Below are 23,011 nucleotides of genomic sequence, written 5' to 3' on the forward strand. Positions count from 1 at the left end.
CAAAATATACACGGCTACTGGTCAGCGGCTATGAACTTCCGGCGGCTAATTAATCCATTTGTTTCATAATATTTTGTTGTTGCATAATATACATAATAGTGAATTTTTGAGCCCTCTTAGTAATATTATATTATAACACGAATACCTTAATTTAGAGTTTTTATTTTAATTTTAAATTTTATTTTTTTATATTACAAGAAGTATACATTGATGTCAAATATGAGAGATACTGAATCTGCAAAAAATTGGATTATAGTGGGGTAATAATACTCACTGTATGCATGATTTGATTGAACACAAAATAATACAGTAAACACATAAAATAATAGGCTATTTTTGAATAAAACACTTGAAACTAGGGTTGTAATCGAATCGAATACTGACGAATATCTCACTATTCGATTCGTATTCGTGATATTATTCTTATATTCGATTCGGTATTCGATTCGATTTCGAATTCTGAATGTGATTCGATATTCGATTCGAATTGATATTCGAATTATTCGCTTCGATTCGAGTATTCGATTTGTTTTCTCAAATTACTCTAAATTATAAATTTCGAATATTCGATTCGAGTATTCGATTTGTTTTCCAGGATATTCGCTTCGATTCGAAACTATTCGATTCGAAATTGTAAAGGAAAAAAATATGTAAATAATATTTTAAATAATATAGAAATATATTTCAATACATTTACCTAATAAAAACAAATAACAACAAATGATTGGTGATTCTACTATTTAAATTCTCAATACAATCCATAACATTCAAAAGTTTGAAATTCATCAAATATAAATTAAGAAAAGTTTCAAACTCGTCAAAATAACACTTCAATAGAATTATTATCAAACATTCAATCTTCCACCAATCTTGAGGTGCAAGCTGTACTACATTTCAGGCATCTATATCCTGCAAGAATATCAAATACAAATTAATGTTACAAGTAGATCTAACACTCGAGTTCTAAAATTATCACAAGGAGTAGTATTTTAATATCAACATTTAAACATATAAATATTTATACAAATTGTCTGTCTCGTGTGACTCCCTCAAGCCCAATACAAATGGAGCAACTTCATTTAGGTTCCCAGATGCAAATAAATTCATTTTAAGGTAATTTAACACAAGTAAAATACTTCGTGGTCGGTCAATAAAAGCTATGAACTTTAATCTCAATATTAGGGGGCTTTATGAATTTTAGTCTTAATATCAATGTTGTAATCAGAAGCAGATGTAGAAGTATAATTTTGGGAGTTAAATTAAATTGACTACAAAGAATGCTAAAACTGAATATTTCTGAAAAAATATGAAATTATAAAAAAAATTGGTTGAGGGTGCTTAAGAAGCTCTCGTAAGCTCATAGCTCTGCCTCCGGCAATGGTTGCCGGTACAGTGAATCGAGAAGGGCGATGAAAGAACGGAAAATTTCTAGCAAATTGGTAAATAGAGGCAAACATAAATGAACCAATCTCAATTTAGAAGAGATAAAATTCAAGTCTGTACGAATAAAAGGGTTTATAAGGTAATTTTCGGAAATAATGAAATTGGATAACTACCTGAGGCTCCAACGAAGTCACTGGCGTGTGGGGGGCTGCGGCAAGGAGGATGGCCAGAGCTGGCAGCGTGTGAGCCGTAAGGGCGGCGATGGTGGCATGGTGTGTGGGGGGCGGCAGAAAGAGTAGAGAAATTAGGGTTAATTACAAAATGAGAGAGAAAAAGGCAATGTAAAGGGAATGTATGTGTGTTTCAATTTCAAATGGTGGGGAATGGGGATAGGCGCCTGTCCCAAATTTAGGAAATAGGCGTGACTTTAAAATTTCAATTTATTTAATATTTAATTTAATATTTTAAAATCTTTCAAAATAAAATTAATATTTTAAAATTAGTTATATATATATATATATATATAAATTTATTTATTTATTTATCGAATCGAATATTTACGAATATCGAATCGAATATCAAAATTTCATATTCGATTCGTTTGCTAATCGAATCGAATCGAATATTTGTAATCGAATACAAATCGAATAATTTCGAATACGAATATTCAAATTTCGAATCGAATATCGAATCGAGCAAAAATATTTGATTCGTTTACAACCCTACTTGAAACTCATGAAATGTAACCAAAAAAATATTTGAGCTCTAAAAAAACAATTAGCCGCCAGAAATGCAAATCCGGTCGTACTAGCCGTGTGAAATTTTTCACACACGGGTAGTTAATCCGGCTACGATTTTGTGGCGGCTAAAAGTTTTTTTGGGAGCAAAAAATCATTTTGAAGTAATACATATGGTTGTAAAATTTTTTACCTTGTTATTTCTATTTATTTGTTAATGTTTTAGTCAAAAAAGTACATGTCCACATGAAATAAGAGATAAGGTGACTGCACAAATTTGGATTGTAATGAGGCTTTAATGCTCACTTTCTGCATGCATTTGATTGCACATTGAATAATAGATTGAAGTGTACTGAATGAATGAACAATACATTTCACGTGAATTTGTACAAAGGAATCTAATATTAGTCTATAATTGCTACACTTGTGAATGAGAAAACATAAATCCAAATACTCGTAGAAAGAGCATTCAGTTAAAAAATTGAGAATTTGAAACCCTCAAAGATTTGAGAAGTGGTTTGTGCGATAGTTGGTGCAATTGGTGTTCAAATTCTACTTGAAGAGGTGATTTTCTCATATATTGTTTGTGTAATTAATAGTTTGAATGTTTTATGTTATATTTATGAGAATTTTTAAAGTGTTTATGCATATTTTAATACTACATTTTATGTGTTTTTATAGATGGAATTCGTTAGATACATATATGTGAGATACAACGGACTCGTCGATGGTATACACTATGTTGGTGGGGATACAGAGGTCCTTCCCCTCGTCAACGAAACTATTGAGAGCCTGATGTGCAGCGTCAACAATATTATGAGGACGCATTCGTTGAGCTCGAGCTACCAATTGTATTATTTGGCGACCAATCTATTTGGTAGGGAGATGAAATGTGGCTTGGCCACAGACGATGACGTGGAAGCCTTGTTGGCAACTGCCGACTATCCCATGGTGTACGTTGAGCACTACAACGGTCCGATTGTAGAAGAAGCCTACATCCCTACTTTTAATTTTGCTGAACCTTCGGGACACGTAGATGAAGCACAATGCAGTCAGTATGAGACGCCGTATTATCATCATACGTCGTTTCATGGTGTCCAGAGCTCGCCTCCACGACAATATTTTAATTGGGATGGACAACCGCTAGACGAATCTGCATGGAATCAAACCGAAAGGCTTAATGAAGTATGTGGGAGATTGAACGATGTGCGGACAGATGATGAACCTGAGCACGAAGCTGAAGGCTCGGTTGCATCAGGAGACGATGATGATTCTGATGACGAAGAATTTGACCCTGCGCTGGAGGTGGGCACTGCTTCTGATGCCTCTGAGGATTTATTAGACGACGATCTAATTGATTTCACGGAGACCGAGCGAGCAGGTTGGATCCGACAACCGACAGCCGAGACCGGTGATCTAACTAATTGGTTAGTTCCCTTGATTCCAGTGGACGCCTCGGCTTCGCTGGTTGCTCGCGAGAGTGACCCTTCTAGAGTTGATGATCTGCAGAAGAATTCTTTTTACAACAGCAAAGACGACCTGATCATTGCTGTTGGTTTGTGGAACATGAAGCGAAGCACTGAGACAAAAGTTGTCCGCTCAGATCCGGGACGAGTCTATTTCTCGTGCAAGCACTCTGACAACTGCAATTTCGATCTTCGTGCGTCTGTTCACGGCCGAGGGATGTGGAGAGTGCATAAGTTGAAAGAGCATTCATGCGAAGGGGACTTGCGCACAGCTAAAAAAATCAAGGCGCACTCGAAGGTGGTGGCAGCGTTTGTGGCAAACAGAATACGCGATGATGGAGAGGTCATTAAGCCGAAATCCATCATGGCTGAGTTAGTACGCGATTTCGGCATCAAAATCAAATATGATGTCGCGCTGCGTGCAAGAAATCTCGGGATGGATATGATATACGGTCGAGTTGATGATTCGTTCCTCCTGCTCCCAAGATATCTGTATGCCCTGAAGGAAGCGAATCCTGGCACCGTATATGATTTGGACGTAGATGTAGACTGCCGGTTCAAACATTTGTTTGTTGCTCTGTGGGCTTCCATCTCACCTTTCTACTTTCACCTTCGACCAGTGATTGTGGTTGACGGCACACACCTGAAGGGCAAAAATAGTGGCATTTTGTTTGTCGCCGTGACAAAAGACGGAAACGAGGCAGTTTTTCCCTTGGCGATCGGTGTCGGTCCGATCGAGAATGATGAGTCGTGGAAGTGGTTTATGTCACATCTGAGAGGTGCTTGCGGCGAGCCCGATAACTTACTTATTGTATCTGATGCGCATGTCTCCATCGCTAATGCTGTGAAGAGCGAGTTTCCAAATGCTACTCACGGTATTTGCTACTACCACTTGTTGAACAAGATGAAGGGTTACGGGCCCGGTGTTGCTGAGCTTTTCCGCCAGGCTGCATACGCCTACGAGCAATCAGATTACACGCGTGCAATGTCAGCCATGGCTGCTCTGAAGCCAAAGGCGTACGAGAAGTTGTTGCGCGTAGGCCCGGAGAAGTGGGCACGATCACAATGTCCTGTGTCCCGTTACAGTTTCCTTACATCCAATGCCGCCGAGAGTTTTAATGCACGTTTGCTGTGGGCCAGGCGTCTTCCAATCTGCTCGATGTTGGAGGCAGTCAGATTAGTTGTCGAGCAGTGGTTCAACGACAGGCTTGCGGCCGCACAAGAGAGCGATGAAAATCTGACTCCGGAGGCAAAACAGAAGCTCAGTGCAGAACTTGTAAAAAGTCGTCGTTACACAGCCAAGAGGACCACCGAGAGAAAATACAGGGTTCGTGCTAGTGGTCGCCATTATATGGTTGACCTTCAAAAGCACATCGTCACAATCCAGCAAAGAACGAGAGACAATATGGTGCAATGCCATGTTGCACCTGTTGCCCGGATCCCAATCCAACAAATGTCCAAAGCAACCCTGCCTGAACGTGGTCTCCAGTGCGTCGCCCCCAATTTCCCTCAGTTGCTCGGGTACAAGGGACAAATAACTGGTCTTGTAGTAAGAACTGATCTGCGTCCCGGGGCGATTTATTGTTTCGGGCCTCCGATAACCCATCTATTCAATACCAAAAATATATCAATTAAAAAGCCAAAATATAATTAATTAAGAAACACCAACTAAAAATAACACAAAATTTAATAATAACATAAACGTGAAAAACATGAAAAAATGTAATAAATTTTAAACATTATGAAAAACATGAAAAAATGTTATTATTCAAATAAATACTTATTCTATATCATACCATACACGAATTCAATTCTTAGGTTGGCAGTCAGATTTAAATTATTGAATTAATTTATTTATTGAAATGATTATAAAATTAAACTAAATCAAATTATATACTAAGTAATTCAAGAAAATAACATAAGTAATTCAACCAAATAGAATTATTATTATTATTATTAATTCACGAAAATAATTATGTACATGTAGAGGATCTTCTCGTTAGTTTCAATTTATGCACTACCCAATTCAATTCTTTGGTTGTGTATTTTATTTAAATTATTGAAATGATTTTAAAATTAAACTAAATCAAATTATATACTAAGTAATTCACAAATAACATAACTAATTCAACCAAAATGACTACCCAATTCACGAACATAATTAAACACAAGTAATTCGAATTAAACAATGTCACCAAAATAATTCACGAAAATAACATGCTTCAACTTGTTGTGGAAAATAACATCCTTATTCAAGAATTTAAATAAAATCAACGAAATAGGATACTTACTTCGTTTGAAGAAGAAGCCATGGTATATGCCTTCAAGTTGAAAAAATCGTGCAAGCCCTCCTTCAAGTTCAAAAAAATTGATTCTCATTCAAACATGGGACAAACAAGAAAAACAAAGCAAAAAAAAAATATTCATTCCAATTTACCTTCGGTGTATGCAAGACGTGAATGCTCTCCTCTCTCTCAAAAATGGACCAGATGCTCTTTCTCCTCTATCTCTCTTTCTCGGCTGCCTCTCTCTCTCACTCTCTCTCAAAAAATAAACAGATGCCGTGAATTCAAATTGGAATGCGGCTAGGTTAAAAGTTGTAATTGTTATACATGTAAATGGCCCCAATTCAAACCTTCTTGGTCAAACAACCCTTCAATTGCCTTGTGAATTTGAGATACAGCCGTGTACATCCCCCAATAAAGCTTCCGCGATTCTCGCCTATCTGTATAGCCGTATGAATTGTCCAATCACCCTTTAAGCTTATAAATTAAAAAAATAAAGGTTTTCGTGTATAAATAGAAGAAATAGTAGTAAATTAAGGGTAAAAAATACGAATATTATATAAAATGATATGAAAAATTATTTTAAACACATTTAATAACTTACCCGCCACAAAAGTGTAGTCGTACGATTTAGCCGTGAGTAGTTTCTTACCCACGGCTAAGGAAGACGGCTACGATTTTTCTGGCGGGTACTTGGTGGCATGGTGTATTATGTTTCAGTGATTCATAATATATGATTTTTTAATTTTTTTATCCATCATTTGCTATTATTTTATGTGTTACAATATTAATTCATATTCCAATCAAATAAACTAAATAAATTTAGACTTATTGAGTTGATTTTGTCAATCTCCTTCTCGTGAATTTACTGCAAAGAAGAAATAGACCCTATAAAGCTGCATTGTAGCCGTATGAATTGTCCAATCACCCTTTAAGCTTATAATTAAAAAAAATTAGGTTTTCGTGTATAAATAGAAGAAATAATAGTAAATTAAGGGTAAAAAATACGAATATTATATAAAATGATATGAAAAATTATTTTAAAGACATTTAACAACTTACCCGCCAGTACTTAGTAGCCGTCCTCTGTAGCCGTGAGTAGTTTCTTACCCACGGCTACGTCAGCCGGATACATATTTCTGGCGGGTACTGGGTTGTAAGGTGTATAATGATTCATTGATTCATAATATGTGATTTTGTAGTTTTGTTATCGACTAGTTGCTATTATTTTATGTGTTACAATATTAATTCATATTCAATCAAATAAACTATATAAATTTAGACTTATTGAGTTTATTTTGTGAATCTCCTTCTCGTGAATTTACTGCAAAGAGATTGTCACCCTATAAAGCTGCATTATGCCCGTGAATTGTCCAATCACCCTTTAAGTTTATAATAATTATACAAATTATGGCTGTTTAAAAATTTAAAATCAACAATATTATGAAACTAGAATTTTTTTAAAGCTAATTAAGTATTTACCCGCCTGTTAATACTAGCCGGTCCAAGTAGCCGCTGGGATCCATTTCCAGCCGGCTACTTCTAACGGCTACGATTAACTGCCGGGTAATTATTGTATTAGCTTCAAAAAAAACTTGTTTCATAATACGTTTCATTTAATTTTTTTTCAACTTTCTTATAGATGTTTAATAACATGAAAACATGTCCTTATTTTTTCGAACTTAAGGCATTTTAGGGTTACAAATAATGACTTAAGTTAGCAAATAATGTCATTTCCTCAGATTTAGAGTCATATTTAACTACCTCTCTTACACATTTTCTTACACAAGTGTACTTGTGTAAGAAAAGTGTAAGAACTTTTACGGAAAACGATGCAAGCCTATCACCATCAATTACAAAGTGGGTAGTTTTATAAGACATCTTATATGGGTGGGTAATTTTGTAAGATAACTAACCAAAGTGGGTACTTTAAATTCCATCCCATAATTAGTTGTGTACTTCGCATAATCTTAATTATATCATAAATTATTGTTTACTTTGCATAATTGATAAAATGCATGATTAAATATTTTTATTTTTAAAAATAGTACTTCTCCAATCTCACTTTTTTAATGGGACAAAAATTAAGTAAAATTAACTTAAATGATAAAAATAATCAATGATAGAATATCCCAAAGTTTCAATCCATCAAAATAAACAAGAGATTAATCTTACTATTTTTATCTATTAATACTAATTCTTCACAGTAAACACACCTTTAATGATTCTCTGCTTGTCTCTCTCTTATTTCACGCTCTATATGAGTTCTTAATTTTATTAAAATTTAAAATTATTTTCTTAGTGTTTCTTTTGCATATTGGTTATCGTAGCTTTAACACATAAAGAAAATTTTCAAAGCTAAAATTGGTAAAATCATATTTAACGTTCTACTACGTATGAGGAAAGGTTATACTCCTTTTGTCTCATTACACATGTCACACTTTTCATAATGGAGTGTCTCATTACAAATGCCTCATTCTTTTTTTGACAAATAATTAAAAGATTAATTAACTAATGGATCCACCACTTACTCTTTCTTTATACATACTTTTACAAATTTCAATATATTTTTCTCTCTCCACCAACTCACTTTATTTACTAATTACACATTCTTTAATCTCTGTGCCCAAAAACAATGTGACATTTGTAATGGAACATAGGAAGTATAAATTAGCAATTTTATGCATTGAAAATAAGATATTGAAAAAACTTGATTTTGAAGATGTTATTATTGATTTTACTTCTCAAAATGCCATAAGATTTAAATTATATTAATAATTATTTAATCATTGTTTCTAATTTATTAGTTTATAGTTAATATTTGAGTTATACAATTCATAAACATGAAAGACCATCATGTGTTATCTCTAGGTAATAACAAGATTTTCTAAGTTTTATATTTTAAGAAGATTTTTTTTTTCGCCTTAGAGCATCAATAATGGACTTACTTGATAGCCTACTACTTGATAGTGGGGGACCACATTGAGTAAGTAGTGCTGCATTGGGGTTACTTGATAGCCAACTTGATAATATTAGTTTTGATTTTTATGTTTTTCATTTAAATTTAATTGCTCAAATTTAAATAACATATTTTTCTAATAGTTAAATACGCCATTAAACTAAAACATCATTAAAAATTACATAAAATTTAAAAACACCTAAAACATCATAAAAAAATTACATAAAAATTAAAAACACCTAAAACCATAATTAAAATCCTAGTCTAGACCACGACGCCTGAGCACGTCGGCGACCATGGACGCGTGCAATGCCCTTTGTGCGTCCGTCATGTGCGTCGTATCCGCACTCAGGAGCTGCATATCGAGCTCCCTCTCCTTGATATCGTTCCTCCGCGTGTACTGGGCTGTGAATGCCCTCATCTGTTGGTCGGACCTGTCCAACCTCTCCACTATTTTGAGTGGAGGCTCCGAGTTCGTCTGCGACGCCGACGCCTTCCCTTTCCCCTTCGCCGCCTTGTTGCCAATGGGCCGGGAAGAAGAGATCTCCTCGCCCGACGCCGAGGTGGTAAAGCCGCCCTCTTCCGTAGTCTTTGTCCTCTTGGAGGCGTGCACGTCTCCGGCGAGGTACATCGACTTGAACTTGAGATTGTTCCGGAGAACTCTCCACGCATTCCAATAGTTGAATGCTGCCTTTTGTGGGCTTCGACCCTTGAAGAGGATTTGGGCCTTGTCCCGGAGCATATCGTCGGAATGGCCGGAAGGTCAATTGTTGCTCGTCTCCGTCCAAATAGCTTCCCAGAGACGCACATCCGCGCTCACTTGGGCCCAGTGGCCTTGAAGTTGCCGGATCTTAAGGTCGACGTCGATGATGGGGTTGACACGTTCGCGGATTCGTCCCCAATACGCCTCCCCCTTCTGATCCGTCCCACGGATGGCGTCGTTCGTCTCCTCCGCCCAAACTTGGACGATGAGATCCGTATGATTGGGAAGGTAAGTATGACGGAGAGCCTTCCTTCCCTGTCGTGCTTGATTTTGGTGGCCATTTCCTTCCTCCGGCCGCCTTTCTTTGGTATGGAGGCACTTTGCTCTGCACTTACTGGTTCCTCCTCGGCACTGGCTGGGGTCTCCTCCAAGTTGATTCCCCCCATATCGGGGTGATAATCGACGGAGAGATAGGGGCACCAATTAGGATCATAGAAAGAGTTGTGTGGATCCATGAAGGAAGAAAATTAGAGGAGAAATGGAGGAGAAGAAAATTGTAGAGGAAGAAGTGTGAGGATAAATGGAGGAGCAGGGGTTTTTTAAAGAGGAGAAGAAAAAAAAAATGGAACTGTCAAAGCACGGAAATCGAGAAAAAATAGTCAAATTTTGCATTTAAAATTCGAAAATTTCATTTTTTTTAATAAAATTAAGGCGCGTGCATTGCACGTACCTAAATCTCCCCCCATCGTGCATACTCGAAGACTCGAGTAACCCACACCTGCAACGCTCTACTCGAGTAGGCGCTCGAGTAGATGCGTTGCAGATGCTCTAAAGCCCCTAAAATATCAGAACCGATCTTGATAGAGCAAATAACACAATTACTAAAATTTGTAAATATAAACGGTTTTTTAAAAGGGTAAGCAGCTTCTAAAATCCCAATATTCCATCTTTACTGTATTTTAAATTTTGGGAAACGGTGCAGATTGGCCCCCGAAGTAGTAGCCCCTATAGCGTATAACTCCTCTTACTCACTGTGTGTGCAACTAAACCCCTGAACTCCGAGAAAAGGGTGCAAATTCCCCCCTCTGACCTAACGCCGTTAAGTGTCCATTAACGTTTGAGTTTAATTGCACCCTCTACTTCAGGGGTGGATCTGCACCTTAATTTTTTTTTTTTTTTTTTTTTTTTTTTTTTTTTTTTTTAATTTCAGCAACCCACCTCCGGCATCAACTTAACCGTCCCCGTACTCATCGATTCTGACTTGCACCTTGTCAGCTCGCACGCGTCCAATCTCTTGGTTGTCGACTGCCCACCACTTACATGCAGCAACGCCACCAGCTTCTTCACCGCCCCGCACAACAGCATCTCCTCCAACACCTTAACCTTTTAGGCTTATCTTATGATATTAATTGTGTATATATTTATCTATATAATATATATTTAAATTTTATTTATTTATTTTTGAATAATTATTAAAACTCTAGATAATAATTATGATTTTATTTTTGATTAATTTAATATTTATAAATTTATTTTAAAAGAGAAAAAAGAATGGATCCGGGTCAGGACTTGAGACCTGTGAATCTAATGGATTTGGACATGAATCTTATTTTTTTGGACCTAATGGATTTGGACCGGATCCTGACCTAAGTGAAAAAATACGGATATGGATTTGGACCAAGCAGGATTCGATCCAGGTCCACATCTGGAGTTGGTGATGCTGCTGCATGTCGGCGGTAAGCAGTCGACGATCAAGAGATTGGGCACGTGCGAGCTGACAAGGTGCAAGTCAGAATCGATGAGTACGAGGGCGGTTAAGTTGATGCCGGAGGTGGGTTGCTGAAATTATAAAAAAATAAAAATAATAAATAAGGTGCAGATCCACCCCTGATGTAGAGGGTGCAATTAAACTCAGACGTTAACCGACACTTAACGGCGTTAGGTCAGAGGGGGAAATTTGCACCATTTTCTCGGAGTTCAGGGATTTAGTTGCACACACAGTGAGTAAGAGGGGTTATACGTTATAGGGGCTACTACTTCGGGGTCAATCTGCTCCTTTTCCCTTTAAATTTTATTACTAAAACGTTGCTATTAAGTTCCAATTTTCATTTTATAGTATATTTGACCCCTAATTTAATCAGATTACAAAAATATATACAAAATCTTATTCAAGTTCATTTGGTATAACGTTTTAACTTGAAGAAATTAAACTTGTGTCTCATACTACTCCGAATAGTTGGTTCTTTAATAAACTCTTGAACAAAATTTGAAACATAAAATTATTTATTTGATATTCAATTAAATCATTAATTATATTCCATGCAAATGCTCTATGCATAAACTTTGAAAAATCCAAAATAATCATAGTCTCCGTTCGGTTATTTAGTTCGATTTTCAAATAAAATACGATTCGATTCAATTATTATACGAGCTATTAGATTTTTTTTTCCCAATTTAAAATCGATTTAAATAATAAAAAAATCTCCAATTTTGAAATCCAACGAGGCCCACTTGATTTTGGAGAAGCGATTGCAGCCCTCAGAGCCCAATAAAGAAAAAGATTTCTCATATATTTAGGGTGGTAAAACGGTTCCGTTTATCCGGTTATAATCAAAATCGAACCGAAAAATCGGTTGATCGGTTAATCGATAATCGGATTTTATCGGTTCGATTCTGTTATCGGTTATGTAATTTTGTGTAAACCGGTTAATCAATTTAATCGGTAACCGGTCCGATTAAACCGAATTAATCGGTTTAATAATTAAATTAAATTAATCGGTATATAAGAATTAGGGCTCCCAGCTATTTCCATTTTCCCCAGTTTTAGAAATCAGAATCGGCTCTGCCTCCTTCCCCTTCAGCCTTCCCCAGTTCCCCCCGAATTTCTGCTACTCTGCGAGGGTTGAGGGAAGCGCCAAGCGACGTCGCTGCCCTCCCCCAGTTCCCACCGGCGCATCTTACTTGCGTCACTGCCTTCCCCCAGTTCGTCGGCTAATCCACCGGCGATTCCCTTAGGCCTTTGCTTTCGAAAGTAAAAGAAATTCAATCAGGACTAGTTCCAGGTGCAGTAATATGAAGATTTGAAATATTTTCACGATTGCATCCATTTATTGAAATGTGGTTCCTTTGGCTATTCATGTGTTTCAATCCGTTGACATGGAGGTTGTTGCAATGAGAAAATCTCATTGCCTGAAATTAATTTTCATGAGAAATTTATATAGATACAATGTTAGTGCTTTGATGCTGATTATAATGTCGGTAAAAGAAATTTTGAATAGGTGATTAAGCTGATTCTCCTTTTACCTCCAGCTTTACTTTGGTAAATTTAAATTTTATTTGAGCTTCTAATTTCTGTGAAGATAGAACTAAAGTTCTGCAGTGAGAAGTTTTGTTTTGCTTATGAAATAGGAAAGACGATAGTACAGATTATACCAATGATACCTGAGATGATCCAGTTTTGCAAATCTTGTGTCGTCGGATCAATTTTGTTTTGCTAATCTGCCTCAATAACCGATTAATTCGGACAGGACCGGTTAATCGGTTAACCGAATCGTAAATCGGTTCGATTTTCAGTTATCACTTTGACTGTTAATCGGTTCCGGTTAACCGGTTCAGTTATAACCGAATCGGACCGTTTACCAGCCCTACATATATTTCTTCCCTGAGCCATTTCTCCGCTTACAGTAGTGGCGTTGTCTTTTAGCTCAAGTAAAATTTCTCTCAGATTTTCACTGCAATTCTTAGTCAATTTTGTGTAAACTGTAATCAATTAATCAAAATTTTGTTTACCGATGCAGAAATTCGACGGAAGGAAGCTGAAAATAACAAATGGCGTTAGGGCTGATATTGGGGATTGGGAGGACGTTCAGGAAGAAGCGAGCGTCGTCGCTCGATATTCTGACGTCGAAGAGGAGTCCTAAAGGCTATTACAAGGGCAAAAATTGCAAGCCCACCGGTTTCCACACTCGAAAAGGTCAGCTTCTTCCACTTTATGCAAAATTACTCGTTGAGAATTTCATATCTTGTAGAGCTTAATTCTGAGTTTGAGGGTGTTGGTATAGGCAATTTCTACCTGTCTTTGTATGTCTGTTGAGAATCGCACTAATCACACTGTTTGGTAGGTGATGCTAATTGCTAGAGCCAGGAGAATACACTAGGCTACACTGGCTGCATTTGCATATATTAATATGTGTGTTTGTGTGTAATTATGTGCAAAAGATGGTATACTGCAAATGCCTTGTTCTGGTGCTATAATTGTGTTTTATTTGGATGGGAATGGTAACCTATTATGGCTTCTTGTTTGTCTATGTTTGTTGAAAGAGACTAGTTTTTATCGCTTGATCTGAAAATTGTCCATTGTGGCTTGGTCTATGACTCTGTGATATGAGTGTTTGGAGATTATTTCTAGTGTGTTTCTGAAAAAGCTAAGAAGCATGGGGACGGATACGTAAAACGGATACAATACGGTACGGGGACGTAAATACGTCATTTTTCCAAAAATCAAGATACGATACGTCAAAAATACGTTTTAGTTTTTTTATTTAAAATATATTTTATATATATTATAAATTCATAATTCACCAAGAATATAAGTAAAACACTACTAATTCATCATAACAAAGTTCCAAATAGCAAATAATGAAATAAAATAGTCTTCTTAACATATAATACTTCATGAAACACAATAAAATGTTAGTAGCCCAGATCACTCATCATCGTCTTTCTCCTCCTCTTCCTCTTTCCTCAAATCTTCATCATCATTGAAGACAACTCTCTCCAATTCTGGCTCATCCAGAGATAATTCAGCAAACTCTAACTCCCCAACATCCGCAAATGTGCCAAATTTATCTCCTCCTATATCCCACCTCCTATGTTACCATGTCGTTTAACATATCTCCACAATGGTTTTCGAAAATCACCAATACCAGGGGATGTGGTAGAAGAAGATGTAGAACTAGAATTTGTAGTATTCATGGCTCCAATTCAAATAAAAAACATAAATCAAACTTCAATTCAAATAAACCAATTGCCCAATTCAATAAACCCACTGCCCAATTCAACAAAATACTAAGAAATACCCACTGCCAATTCAATAAACCCACTGCCAATTTGAAATACCCACTACCAATTCGAAATTAAACTTCAATCCAACAAAACCCAAAGCCAATTTCAGCCAATCTTCATACATACCCACTGCCCAAGCCAAATAAAAGAGATTAGAGCAATACCTTTAGTTGTTAAGGTGGCCGGACTGCTCCAAGCGCACAGGGCGGTGCGACGGCGACAGCGGCGGGGCGTAGGGCGGCGCGACGGCGAGCGGCGGGGTGGCGCAGGGTGGGTCAGAGAGGAGAAGAGAGGAGAACGTAAATGGTAAGTGGGGGAGGCGCGAATTAGGGTTTAATAAGTTAGAAGTTTAAAATTAGGTCTGAAACGTATCTTTTGAGATAAATACGTATTTGACCGTATTTTCAACGTATTTCTGCCGTATTTTTTATTTAAAAAATAATTAAAAAAATGGGCTTTAAAAATACGTCCCCGGGGACGTATTTTACTCGTATTTTTCGCGTATCGTCCCCGGGACGTCCCCGGGACGCGTACGTCCAGCAAACTGCCGTCCCCATGCTTCATAGTGAAAAAGTTTGCGGAGTAACTTCTGCACTAATTTCAAATACTGTGCACAGTTTTTCTTGTTTAAAATCTCAGGAGGCAAGCTCAGTGCGGCCTTTTTCTATATGTTAGTATTTGTTTAAATTGATTAACAAATGTTACCTTTATAAGTGAAGGTGAGATGCAAAGCTAAACTTAACATATATATTTGAAAATTTGATTCCCTGATTCCTCCAAACTTAAAAGTGGCCTCTATAAAATTTTCAAGCTCTTTGAACGTGTAGTGTGCTTCACCAAGAAAGTGTTGAGTTTACATCTTTTTATATGATGTATTATTAGACAATAAAGTTTCCATTACAGCATATTTTATGCTTATGGGATGTGCTTACTTTGATTATATTGGATGACTAGATTTTGTGTTATACTAACTGGTAGGACTAAAAATGCTGGTTATTTTTATTGGAAACATAGTGAAAACTTGGGAATGTTTGATAGGTCATGAATTAAGAGTGTTCTGGAGATATAAGAATCTAACAGTATTTGCATCTCAGGATTGTTTCTAATCTACATCTAACTATGTGAAAGGTATATTTCAACTTAAAAGCAACAGTTACTTCGACATGTATGAACTTGTATTCTTAGCCAGGCTGCCTTATATCCTCATCCTCAAAAGTATAAATGCTAGATGCTCTGGGTTCTGATTTGTTGAGTTAAAGCTACAAGAGCCTATCTGAGCTAAAACTCTGGCTTGATATTTGTATGCAGGTGGTTATGTTGTGGTTCCTGAAAAGTTGCCAAACTACGTGGTGCCAGATTTGACGGGATTCAAGGTAAAGAAATTGATTTATTTCCTAAAGGTTTATCCAAAATATAAAAATTGCGACTGACCATGCATGCTACTCCTCTATATCTGGTGAAAGTACTAGACTTTAATATATTGCACTTGAAACCCTTAGGGTGTGTTTGCTTTGAGGTATAAGGAAGGGATAAGCTACATTTACCACCTTATACCTCGTTTGCGTATGAAAAAATCCGGGCAGATTGTATAATTTTTCGGGTAGCTCCTTATCCCTTGGGAAAGGGATAATTTTATACCTAAGAAAGGGTGGTATAATTTTATACCACCTTATAAGGATTAAGGAGTGGATAAATATATTATCCTTCAAACCAAACAAGATATAAAAAATGTGGTCCCCACTTTAAGTGATAAATTTATACCTCATTATATTATCCCTCCATTTAGAGGGATAAAAAGCAAACACACCCTTAAAGTTTAAGTATTATGAATGCAATATGCCAATAAATTATTAGTCTAATTTGGGGTGAGTGTATTGGTAAGTTGTAATATAATAAGCTACCCACAAATGATGGGGCTAAAACTCGATGCATTCCATATGTAAATTAGCTGATATAGAATTTTGTTTCCTGATTTTTAGGTAGATTAGGCTAGGGGACTGTCTATGAACAATTAGAGAAAATAGCCATCAAACAATAAGGTTGTCTACTTCAAATTTAAGGAGTGATAGAAAAGTATTCTTGTATTAGATAACAAAAGATATCATGTAACATGTTTGTGCACATTAATGATATGTGCTTCATTGGAAAATAGTAGCATTGTGACGGACATTTACTTTGGTTGATAGATTAGATTGACAATACAGATGATCGAGTATTTGAAGGATCAAACGATCAATCAAGCTCAATATTGTTCAGTCCATATAAATACGTGGTGGATTTAGACTGTACTGTTTTTTGATTGTTCGTGTTCTTGTTTTTCTCTTGTTTTCAGCTAAAGCCGTACGTATCACAGTGTGGAATACAGGCTTCCGAGTCATCTAAATGAACGTGCTCGGCTTAGTCTCCTTGTGATGTTGCTGCTCAGTCTGATATGTTTAAACTAATAACTGAAAAAAAAATATTTCATTTTCCCTCCGAAAGTACACCTTTATGATTTAAACTGAAATGGACTAATTGTTGATATTTTCACTTTCAGATATTACTTTTCATGGATTATAGACTAGTGAAAGTTTGAGTTTGGTATAGTTTAGATTTATTGTGGCCCATTTTGTTTTAATTGCGAAGGATTTTGTTTAGGAATACAATTGTTGGGCAAAACTTGAGGACGAAGGTTTAAAACTACCAGACCCTTCGTCCTCATAAAAAGCATTCCGTCCTTATAAAGTAGTTGAATTTGTTGCGAGTAGAATAAGGTTTCACTTTATTGTGAGTAGAAGGAAAAAATAGATTGGATATATTTTATATGAACGGACGAAAATGCAATTAGATACATTTTATGAGAACTGAGGGAGTAATATTTTTATTAAAAAGTACATAAACAGAAACACTAATCGGTAATAAATAAATTTATCTTAGTTGATTTCTTTGTATTATATACTTGGAGAGGGCTTGAAGTGTAGTTCAATGAAAAATTTTGACATCGTAAAGTACAGCATGAGATAACTAACATTTGAATAAGTTGACATCGTAAACTAACGAACTTTTAAGTAAATGCTAGAAATTGGTAAACCACCGTCAAAATATATTCTAGAAGCATTTTCGCTTGAGCATAAAAAAATTATATGTGCATTAATTGTAAACTATGCATCACGACATATCGTTCAAAATGAAAAAGTTGAATAAAATAAATAAATTAAGACCATATGGCAATATTGACATAGACATCAATATGCTCGTCGATGGATGAGCATCTTCGTGTGATAAGAAAATAACGTATATAATTTCTTCGATGCAAATAACTTAAAAGTAATTTCGCATTTCATTTCATATATTTAGAGATTTTAGAATAATGAGGATACATTCGTTCCAAAAAATAAAAGAATAATGAAGACAAATTAATGAAATAAGATCTATTTTTCTGTTGTCCCGTAAAATTTAAAATTATCCGTGACAAAGATACGTAAACTTCAAATTCGGCATACAAAATTAATAAAGATTTGCAAAAGATTAATACGAAAGTAAAATTACGCGTGCATATAAATAACGACTACAAATTTCTCTAATATAATCAATATAAATGTGACATAGAAATGATCGAAATTAAAAATAATAGTACAAACAAACGCATGCCACAGAAGAATCCTAACAGAATCTATTCCAACTCACATCTTCTGTTTCAGTATTCCATCACTGGTGACAAACGATGGTCGCCGGAGAGAGGTGCTGCGTGGTGACGGGCGGGAGAGGCTTCGCGGCGAGGCATCTGGTGGTTATGCTCATCCAACGCGGCGTTTATTCCGTGCGCATTTCCGATTTGGGGCCTACCATCGCGCTCGACGCCGACGAGGAGACCGGCGTTCTCGGCAGCGCATTCAAGTCCGGTCGCGCGCAGTATGTCACCGCAGATCTTCGCGACAAATCTCAAGTGCTCAGAGGTTCGATTTTCTCCGCATTAATGTCGTAATTGAGGTTCAATTTTTCGAAAAAAACGTATATATGTATTGATTGAGAGCTGCGAATTGTAAAGTGTAGTAAATGTTAGTTAATGAAGTAGTTATTTGAATCTACTGTAGTTGATAACGACAGTTATTGACTTGACCTCATTTTTCTTTTTCTTAACTTTTGGTGTTTTAGAGTTCGATTTTTGTTGATACTGTTTTGACCTTTTTCTTGATTGTGACTGTGAATGCAGCTTTCAATGGAGCTGAAGTCGTGTTTCACATGGCTGCTCCCGATTCATCAATCAATAACCATCAGCTGCAGTATTCTGTCAATGTGCAAGGTTGAGTTTTGGGCCATCTAGATCGGATCAGTGTGTGTGTTGTGTGCATTTTGCTGCATTTATTTAAATGCTGCCTTCTGTTTATATGAACAAACAGTCTTTTGCTTTGATTTGATTGTGACTACGATCTACAGGAACCAAGAACGTCATTGATGCATGTATTGAGCAGAAAGTAAAACGACTTATATATACAAGCTCCCCAAGCGTAGTTTTCGATGGAGTTCACGAAATAATTAATGGAGATGAATCATTACCTTATCCTTCTACGGTATTGATTGGTTTCGTTTCATCTAAGATTGTTCGAAGTCTTTGTTAATGTTTTAATTTGGATTGTTTCACCAAATTTAAGATCCTGGTTTTCTCTCTATCTCTAGGTTCATAGTATTCCTTTTAGCTATTTCATCAAAGCCTATTTTTATCTAACTCTTCGTGTCCATGAAATTTTAAGCACAATGATTCGTACTCGGCCACAAAAGCTGAAGGAGAGGCCCTGGTTCTGAAGTCAAATGGGTCAAACGGACTACTAACGTGCTGCATTCGACCCAGCAGCATCTTTGGCCCCGGTGACAAGTTGCTCGTTCCATCTTTAATTGCTGCAGCAAGGGCTGGAAAATCTAAGGTAGTTACTTTAACTTTTTCTCAATCTATCTTGTAATCAAAAGTTGCTTTGTTTCAAGTGGAAGTACTAAAGTAGCTTCAGTTAATGTATACAAGTTGTCCTTCAAAAGGAAGGGAATAAGTGTAACTTTTTAGATCTCTCGTGAGGTGGGGCTTCACATGGAATATGTTTGTTGACCTCTTGTGTTGTTGTAATTTTGCTTGACCGAGCAGAGTTTTTAACATCCATATCATGTTCTTTTTAATTGAATATTTTCCCGTGATGCTGTAAATCAGAAAGAAATTGTATGTTTGGACAGTTCTGATTATTTCCCCCCTATTGCTAATTTGAATGACAGTTCATCATCGGAGATGGCAACAACATATATGATTTTACTTATGTTGAGAATGTAGCACACGCTCACATATGTGCTGAACAAGCTTTGGCATCGGAAAAGAGTATAGCAGAAAAAGCTGGTGGACAGGTAGGAACTTCTATTATTTCAACACTTGGATGGTTGTATAACTTAGCAGGTTGAAATTGCCTGACCTGAATTAATGTATGAATAACTGAGGGTCTGTTGAATATTTCACTTGCAGGCATACTTCATTACCAATATGGAACGAATCAAATTTTGGGAGTTCATGTCTTTCATCCTTGAAGGTTTAGGTTATGACAGGTACTTCTTCAATATGAAGAAGCCTTATGCATCTTGGTTTCACCATCCCAAAACTTTCCTAGTTGCCAGAGCATGAAGCCCACCTGTCTACCCGTGCCAATTGGCATAAAAAAATTTGTTTTATAATGGTCTCAATCCGTTCAAAGGGGTCATTTGCTTTTAGATTTAAACAACAAAAGTATCATTGTCTCTGACCTTTTGTAATACGCAGGCCAAAAATTAAGATTCCTGCAGCCGTTGTGATGCCCATTGGGCATATGGTGGAGTTAATTTATAAAATCTTAGCCCCATATGGGATGAAAGTGCCACAGTTGACACCATCAAGAATCAAACTTCTATCTCGCAGCAGAACTTTTGATTGTAAAAAAGCCAATGATCGTCTTGGCTATATGCCTATTGTGACTCTCCAGGTCTAAACACCTCAGTCTTCTTATGCTGTTTACCATTTTGATCAAATGATGTGTGTTTTTTCGTCTAATGCTGTTTCTAATTTGAGATTATAAGACCTTGAAATACTGTATGTAGTGGCCACTTTATTTTAGGCCCTATCCTGTATTATTTTTGCTGGCTGGCAAAGTGTTCCACATTAAAGTGTAAACCTTCATCGGTGCAGTATTTAATAAAGGAATTAAAACTAAATATCCCCCGAAAGCCAGGAACAAAACTCGGTTTTGATTTCATATATTTATTTTCTTCTAATGTTTGCTTTCATTGGATACTGATTCAAGCATATGAAGCTTATCCTGTGATGATTTATCCAGATTGATGTTACTATTTGCAGGAGGGACTCAGAAGAACAATTGAAGCATACCCGCACTTGAAGGCTGATGCTAAACTGAAAATGGATGGAACATCGAAAGGTAAATTGCTTATATCTCCAATGGAAGAAGCACTTATTTTTACTTTGTGCCATAAAAAACTTCTTATCCAGATGGGTATAGATGTGCATGTATCAAGGGGTTTCTATATAGGCAATGCATCATTCTGATGGACCATCATTATAGTTTGACGATATAGATTATGTTTGTATTGACATGCATCCACAAATCAGCATACAGACCCGTTATAGCTTATGAAATGTTGAAAGTGCATGGAGCAACTAGCATTAGGCGAATTGTTTGGTCTGGTAACGGGACACTCCAGGGACAAGCATTCTGAAACATTGGGAACTTAATCATTTAGTAGGTTGAAACCACAAAGATAAGTTATGCAAATCATGATGCTCAGGGACCTGTGTTATTGAATGAAAGCAAAACTGATCTTAGGTAAGTCTCTGGGGAAGTTAAAATGTAAAATTGGCTGACTTCTTGTTTAGTCAATCTGAAAGAAGAAAAAAGAAATTGTCTGCCAACTTGGTGGAAGAATCGATAGACATAAAGATTATGCATGGAGAGTTTTCCTCTTTTTGCCCACCACTCGCAGCATATTGCACTTTCTGCTTACTTGTTTTCTGTCTAAAGTTTTGCGTTGAGAGAAGAGACACACATACAAAGTGGAGCACAACACACGCACACTGAGCACAAACCACATGCCATCACCAGAAGGCTAGCAACCTTGGTGATTTCCGTCTAAAGTTGCATTTCCTAGGGGGCTAGACTCTTTCTTTCTTGATTAGTCTGCTTTCTTCTTTACAAGGCATTTTCAGTATTTCATGCTATTACTTGTGTGAGTGGAGCTTTGAGCCTAAAATAATTATACTTAACATTTGGAATGTATTTGATTTCACTAACGAAAATGGCTGCACGTCCAGTTTCTGCCACCCTACCCTCAAGGAATAACAAGCAACTTCTCGCTGTAGTGCTGATCGTAGCTGCATATTACTTTTTCTTCGTATGGGGCAAACTATCCAACAAAACGTGAGCAATCCAGCCTTTTCTTTTTCTTGCATCCATATTATAGCCCCGCACTTCAATATGTTTAAGTTCATAGTTGTCAAAATTTCTCTGACATGCATTGAAATGATTTGAAATCTCATTACTATGGAAAATCTCCATGTGTGCTCTTTCAGGCAGGCTCACTTCTGATGATAGAACGCAGCTAGTCAGATATGCAATAGAGAGAAAATCTCAGAGGTATAAAGTCTAAATAACGGAAGTCATACGCAAGAAGAATTACCGTTGCATTTACTCGTCCACTATTAAAAGATTGTGATGAGAACTAAACACCACAGTTTGCTTCTCTGTGTTTGATGTTCACAATCAACAAATTCCTTGTCAGCTAACTAACAGTATCAAGTGGCCTATGAAACAGGTAGTTTTATTGCTTTGTGGTGCTGTTATAAGCCAGTTTCACTGCAGAATGCTTCTATTCTATGATAGGCATGTATACTATCTTATCATTATCTTGTCTTTGTGCTCAAATGTATTTTTAGCATAATCTATGCTCTGCCCATCTATTTTTCGCCTCATTTCACTTTTATAGAGAATATCGACTTATTTGTTTCATTTTTTTTTATGGCTAACAACAGCAACACCATCTGGATTCTTTGGAAGATATTATGGCACATTGGATATTCGATTATTTTAAGGATTGTTGTTGCCCATATTCGTTTTGATTGTGACACTTTCTTGAATTTGAAACAAGTTATGGTGAAAAACCGTCATTTTTCATGAAGATTGCGCACATTATGTTTCTTGGAACGATCCTTGGAGTGGTTGTATTGCCAACTAAGGGTGTAAGTAAATCGAGCTAACCTATTAATGCTAGGACGGGCTTGGAGAAAACTCGACTCCAATGTTGGAGATGAGCTCCAACTCAGCTATACTAGGCTCATGAGTCTTATCGAGCCTAATCAAATTTAGAAGTAAATTTCTACACATATACACTTTCATCTATAAATAAGTGGAGTTGAATTG

General features: G+C 36.5%; 2 protein-coding genes and 3 long non-coding RNA genes across 11 annotated transcripts; 2 read left to right on the forward strand and 3 right to left on the reverse strand.

The window, feature by feature from the left end:
• Positions 1 to 711: 711 nt before the first annotated feature.
• Positions 712 to 2,102, reverse strand: LOC131004837 (uncharacterized). Its single transcript, XR_009095119.1, has 2 exons — positions 1,557 to 2,102; positions 712 to 909 (listed from the first exon to the last, which is right to left on the reverse strand). It is a non-coding gene; the product is annotated as an uncharacterized LOC131004837 (long non-coding RNA).
• A 2,872-nt stretch (positions 2,103 to 4,974) lies between these two features.
• Positions 4,975 to 6,912, reverse strand: LOC131004838 (uncharacterized). The gene is made up of 3 exons (XR_009095120.1): positions 6,024 to 6,912; positions 5,878 to 5,937; positions 4,975 to 5,192 (listed from the first exon to the last, which is right to left on the reverse strand). It is a non-coding gene; the product is annotated as an uncharacterized LOC131004838 (long non-coding RNA).
• Positions 6,913 to 12,323: 5,411 nt separating this feature from the next.
• On the forward strand, positions 12,324 to 17,187 carry LOC131004839 (uncharacterized). 2 transcript variants are annotated; one of them, XM_057931588.1, is made up of 5 exons: positions 12,326 to 12,595; positions 12,942 to 13,241; positions 13,331 to 13,506; positions 15,906 to 15,970; positions 16,930 to 17,187. In XM_057931588.1, the coding sequence occupies exons 3-5, from the start codon at positions 13,362 to 13,364 to the stop codon at positions 16,981 to 16,983; spliced, it is 264 nt and encodes an 87-aa protein (XP_057787571.1). In that variant the 5' UTR covers positions 12,326 to 12,595; positions 12,942 to 13,241; positions 13,331 to 13,361; the 3' UTR covers positions 16,984 to 17,187. The 2 variants fall into 2 exon arrangements, with proteins under 2 accessions (XP_057787570.1, XP_057787571.1); XM_057931587.1 differs by lacking the exon at positions 12,942 to 13,241 and having other exon boundaries at positions 12,324 to 12,595.
• On the reverse strand, positions 14,121 to 15,230 carry LOC131004840 (uncharacterized). Its single transcript, XR_009095121.1, has 2 exons — positions 14,762 to 15,230; positions 14,121 to 14,315 (listed from the first exon to the last, which is right to left on the reverse strand). It is a non-coding gene; the product is annotated as an uncharacterized LOC131004840 (long non-coding RNA).
• Positions 17,188 to 18,168: 981 nt separating the features above from the next.
• Positions 18,169 to 22,769, forward strand: LOC131004841 (3beta-hydroxysteroid-dehydrogenase/decarboxylase-like). 6 transcript variants are annotated; one of them, XR_009095123.1, is made up of 12 exons: positions 18,173 to 18,532; positions 18,790 to 18,879; positions 19,014 to 19,147; positions 19,328 to 19,498; positions 19,836 to 19,961; positions 20,077 to 20,156; positions 20,368 to 20,566; positions 20,938 to 21,016; positions 21,907 to 22,012; positions 22,165 to 22,228; positions 22,407 to 22,474; positions 22,624 to 22,769. XR_009095123.1 is itself a non-coding variant. In XM_057931591.1 (11 exons), exons 1-10 carry the CDS (start codon positions 18,301 to 18,303, stop codon positions 22,178 to 22,180), a joined length of 1,233 nt encoding a protein of 410 aa, XP_057787574.1. In that variant the 5' UTR covers positions 18,181 to 18,300; the 3' UTR covers positions 22,181 to 22,228; positions 22,624 to 22,769. The 6 variants fall into 6 exon arrangements, 3 of the variants coding, with proteins under 3 accessions (XP_057787572.1, XP_057787574.1, XP_057787573.1); XR_009095124.1 differs by having other exon boundaries at positions 18,182 to 18,532; positions 22,621 to 22,769; XM_057931591.1 differs by lacking the exon at positions 22,407 to 22,474 and having other exon boundaries at positions 18,181 to 18,532.
• The last annotated feature ends 242 nt before the right edge of the window (positions 22,770 to 23,011 follow it).

The sequence above is a fragment of the Salvia miltiorrhiza genome, unplaced genomic scaffold, assembly GCF_028751815.1.
Source record: "Salvia miltiorrhiza cultivar Shanhuang (shh) unplaced genomic scaffold, IMPLAD_Smil_shh original_scaffold_462, whole genome shotgun sequence".
NCBI classification, from domain to species: Eukaryota; Viridiplantae; Streptophyta; class Magnoliopsida; order Lamiales; family Lamiaceae; genus Salvia; species Salvia miltiorrhiza.

Bases quoted from the DNA above. Each gene is read 5' to 3' on its own strand.
- LOC131004841 (XM_057931589.1), top strand. From the start codon at position 18,301: ATGGTCGCCGGAGAGAGGTGCTGCGTGGTGACGGGCGGGAGAGGCTTC. The intron at 20,567-20,937 runs GTCTAAACACCT...TACTATTTGCAG, and splicing joins TGCCTATTGTGACTCTCCAG to GAGGGACTCAGAAGAACAAT. The intron at 21,017-21,906 runs GTAAATTGCTTA...CTGCACGTCCAG, and splicing joins AATGGATGGAACATCGAAAG to TTTCTGCCACCCTACCCTCA.
- LOC131004839 (XM_057931587.1), top strand. From the start codon at position 13,362: ATGGCGTTAGGGCTGATATTGGGGATTGGGAGGACGTTCAGGAAGAAG. The intron at 13,507-15,905 runs GTCAGCTTCTTC...ATTTGTATGCAG, and splicing joins CGGTTTCCACACTCGAAAAG to GTGGTTATGTTGTGGTTCCT. The intron at 15,971-16,929 runs GTAAAGAAATTG...TCTTGTTTTCAG, and splicing joins CAGATTTGACGGGATTCAAG to CTAAAGCCGTACGTATCACA.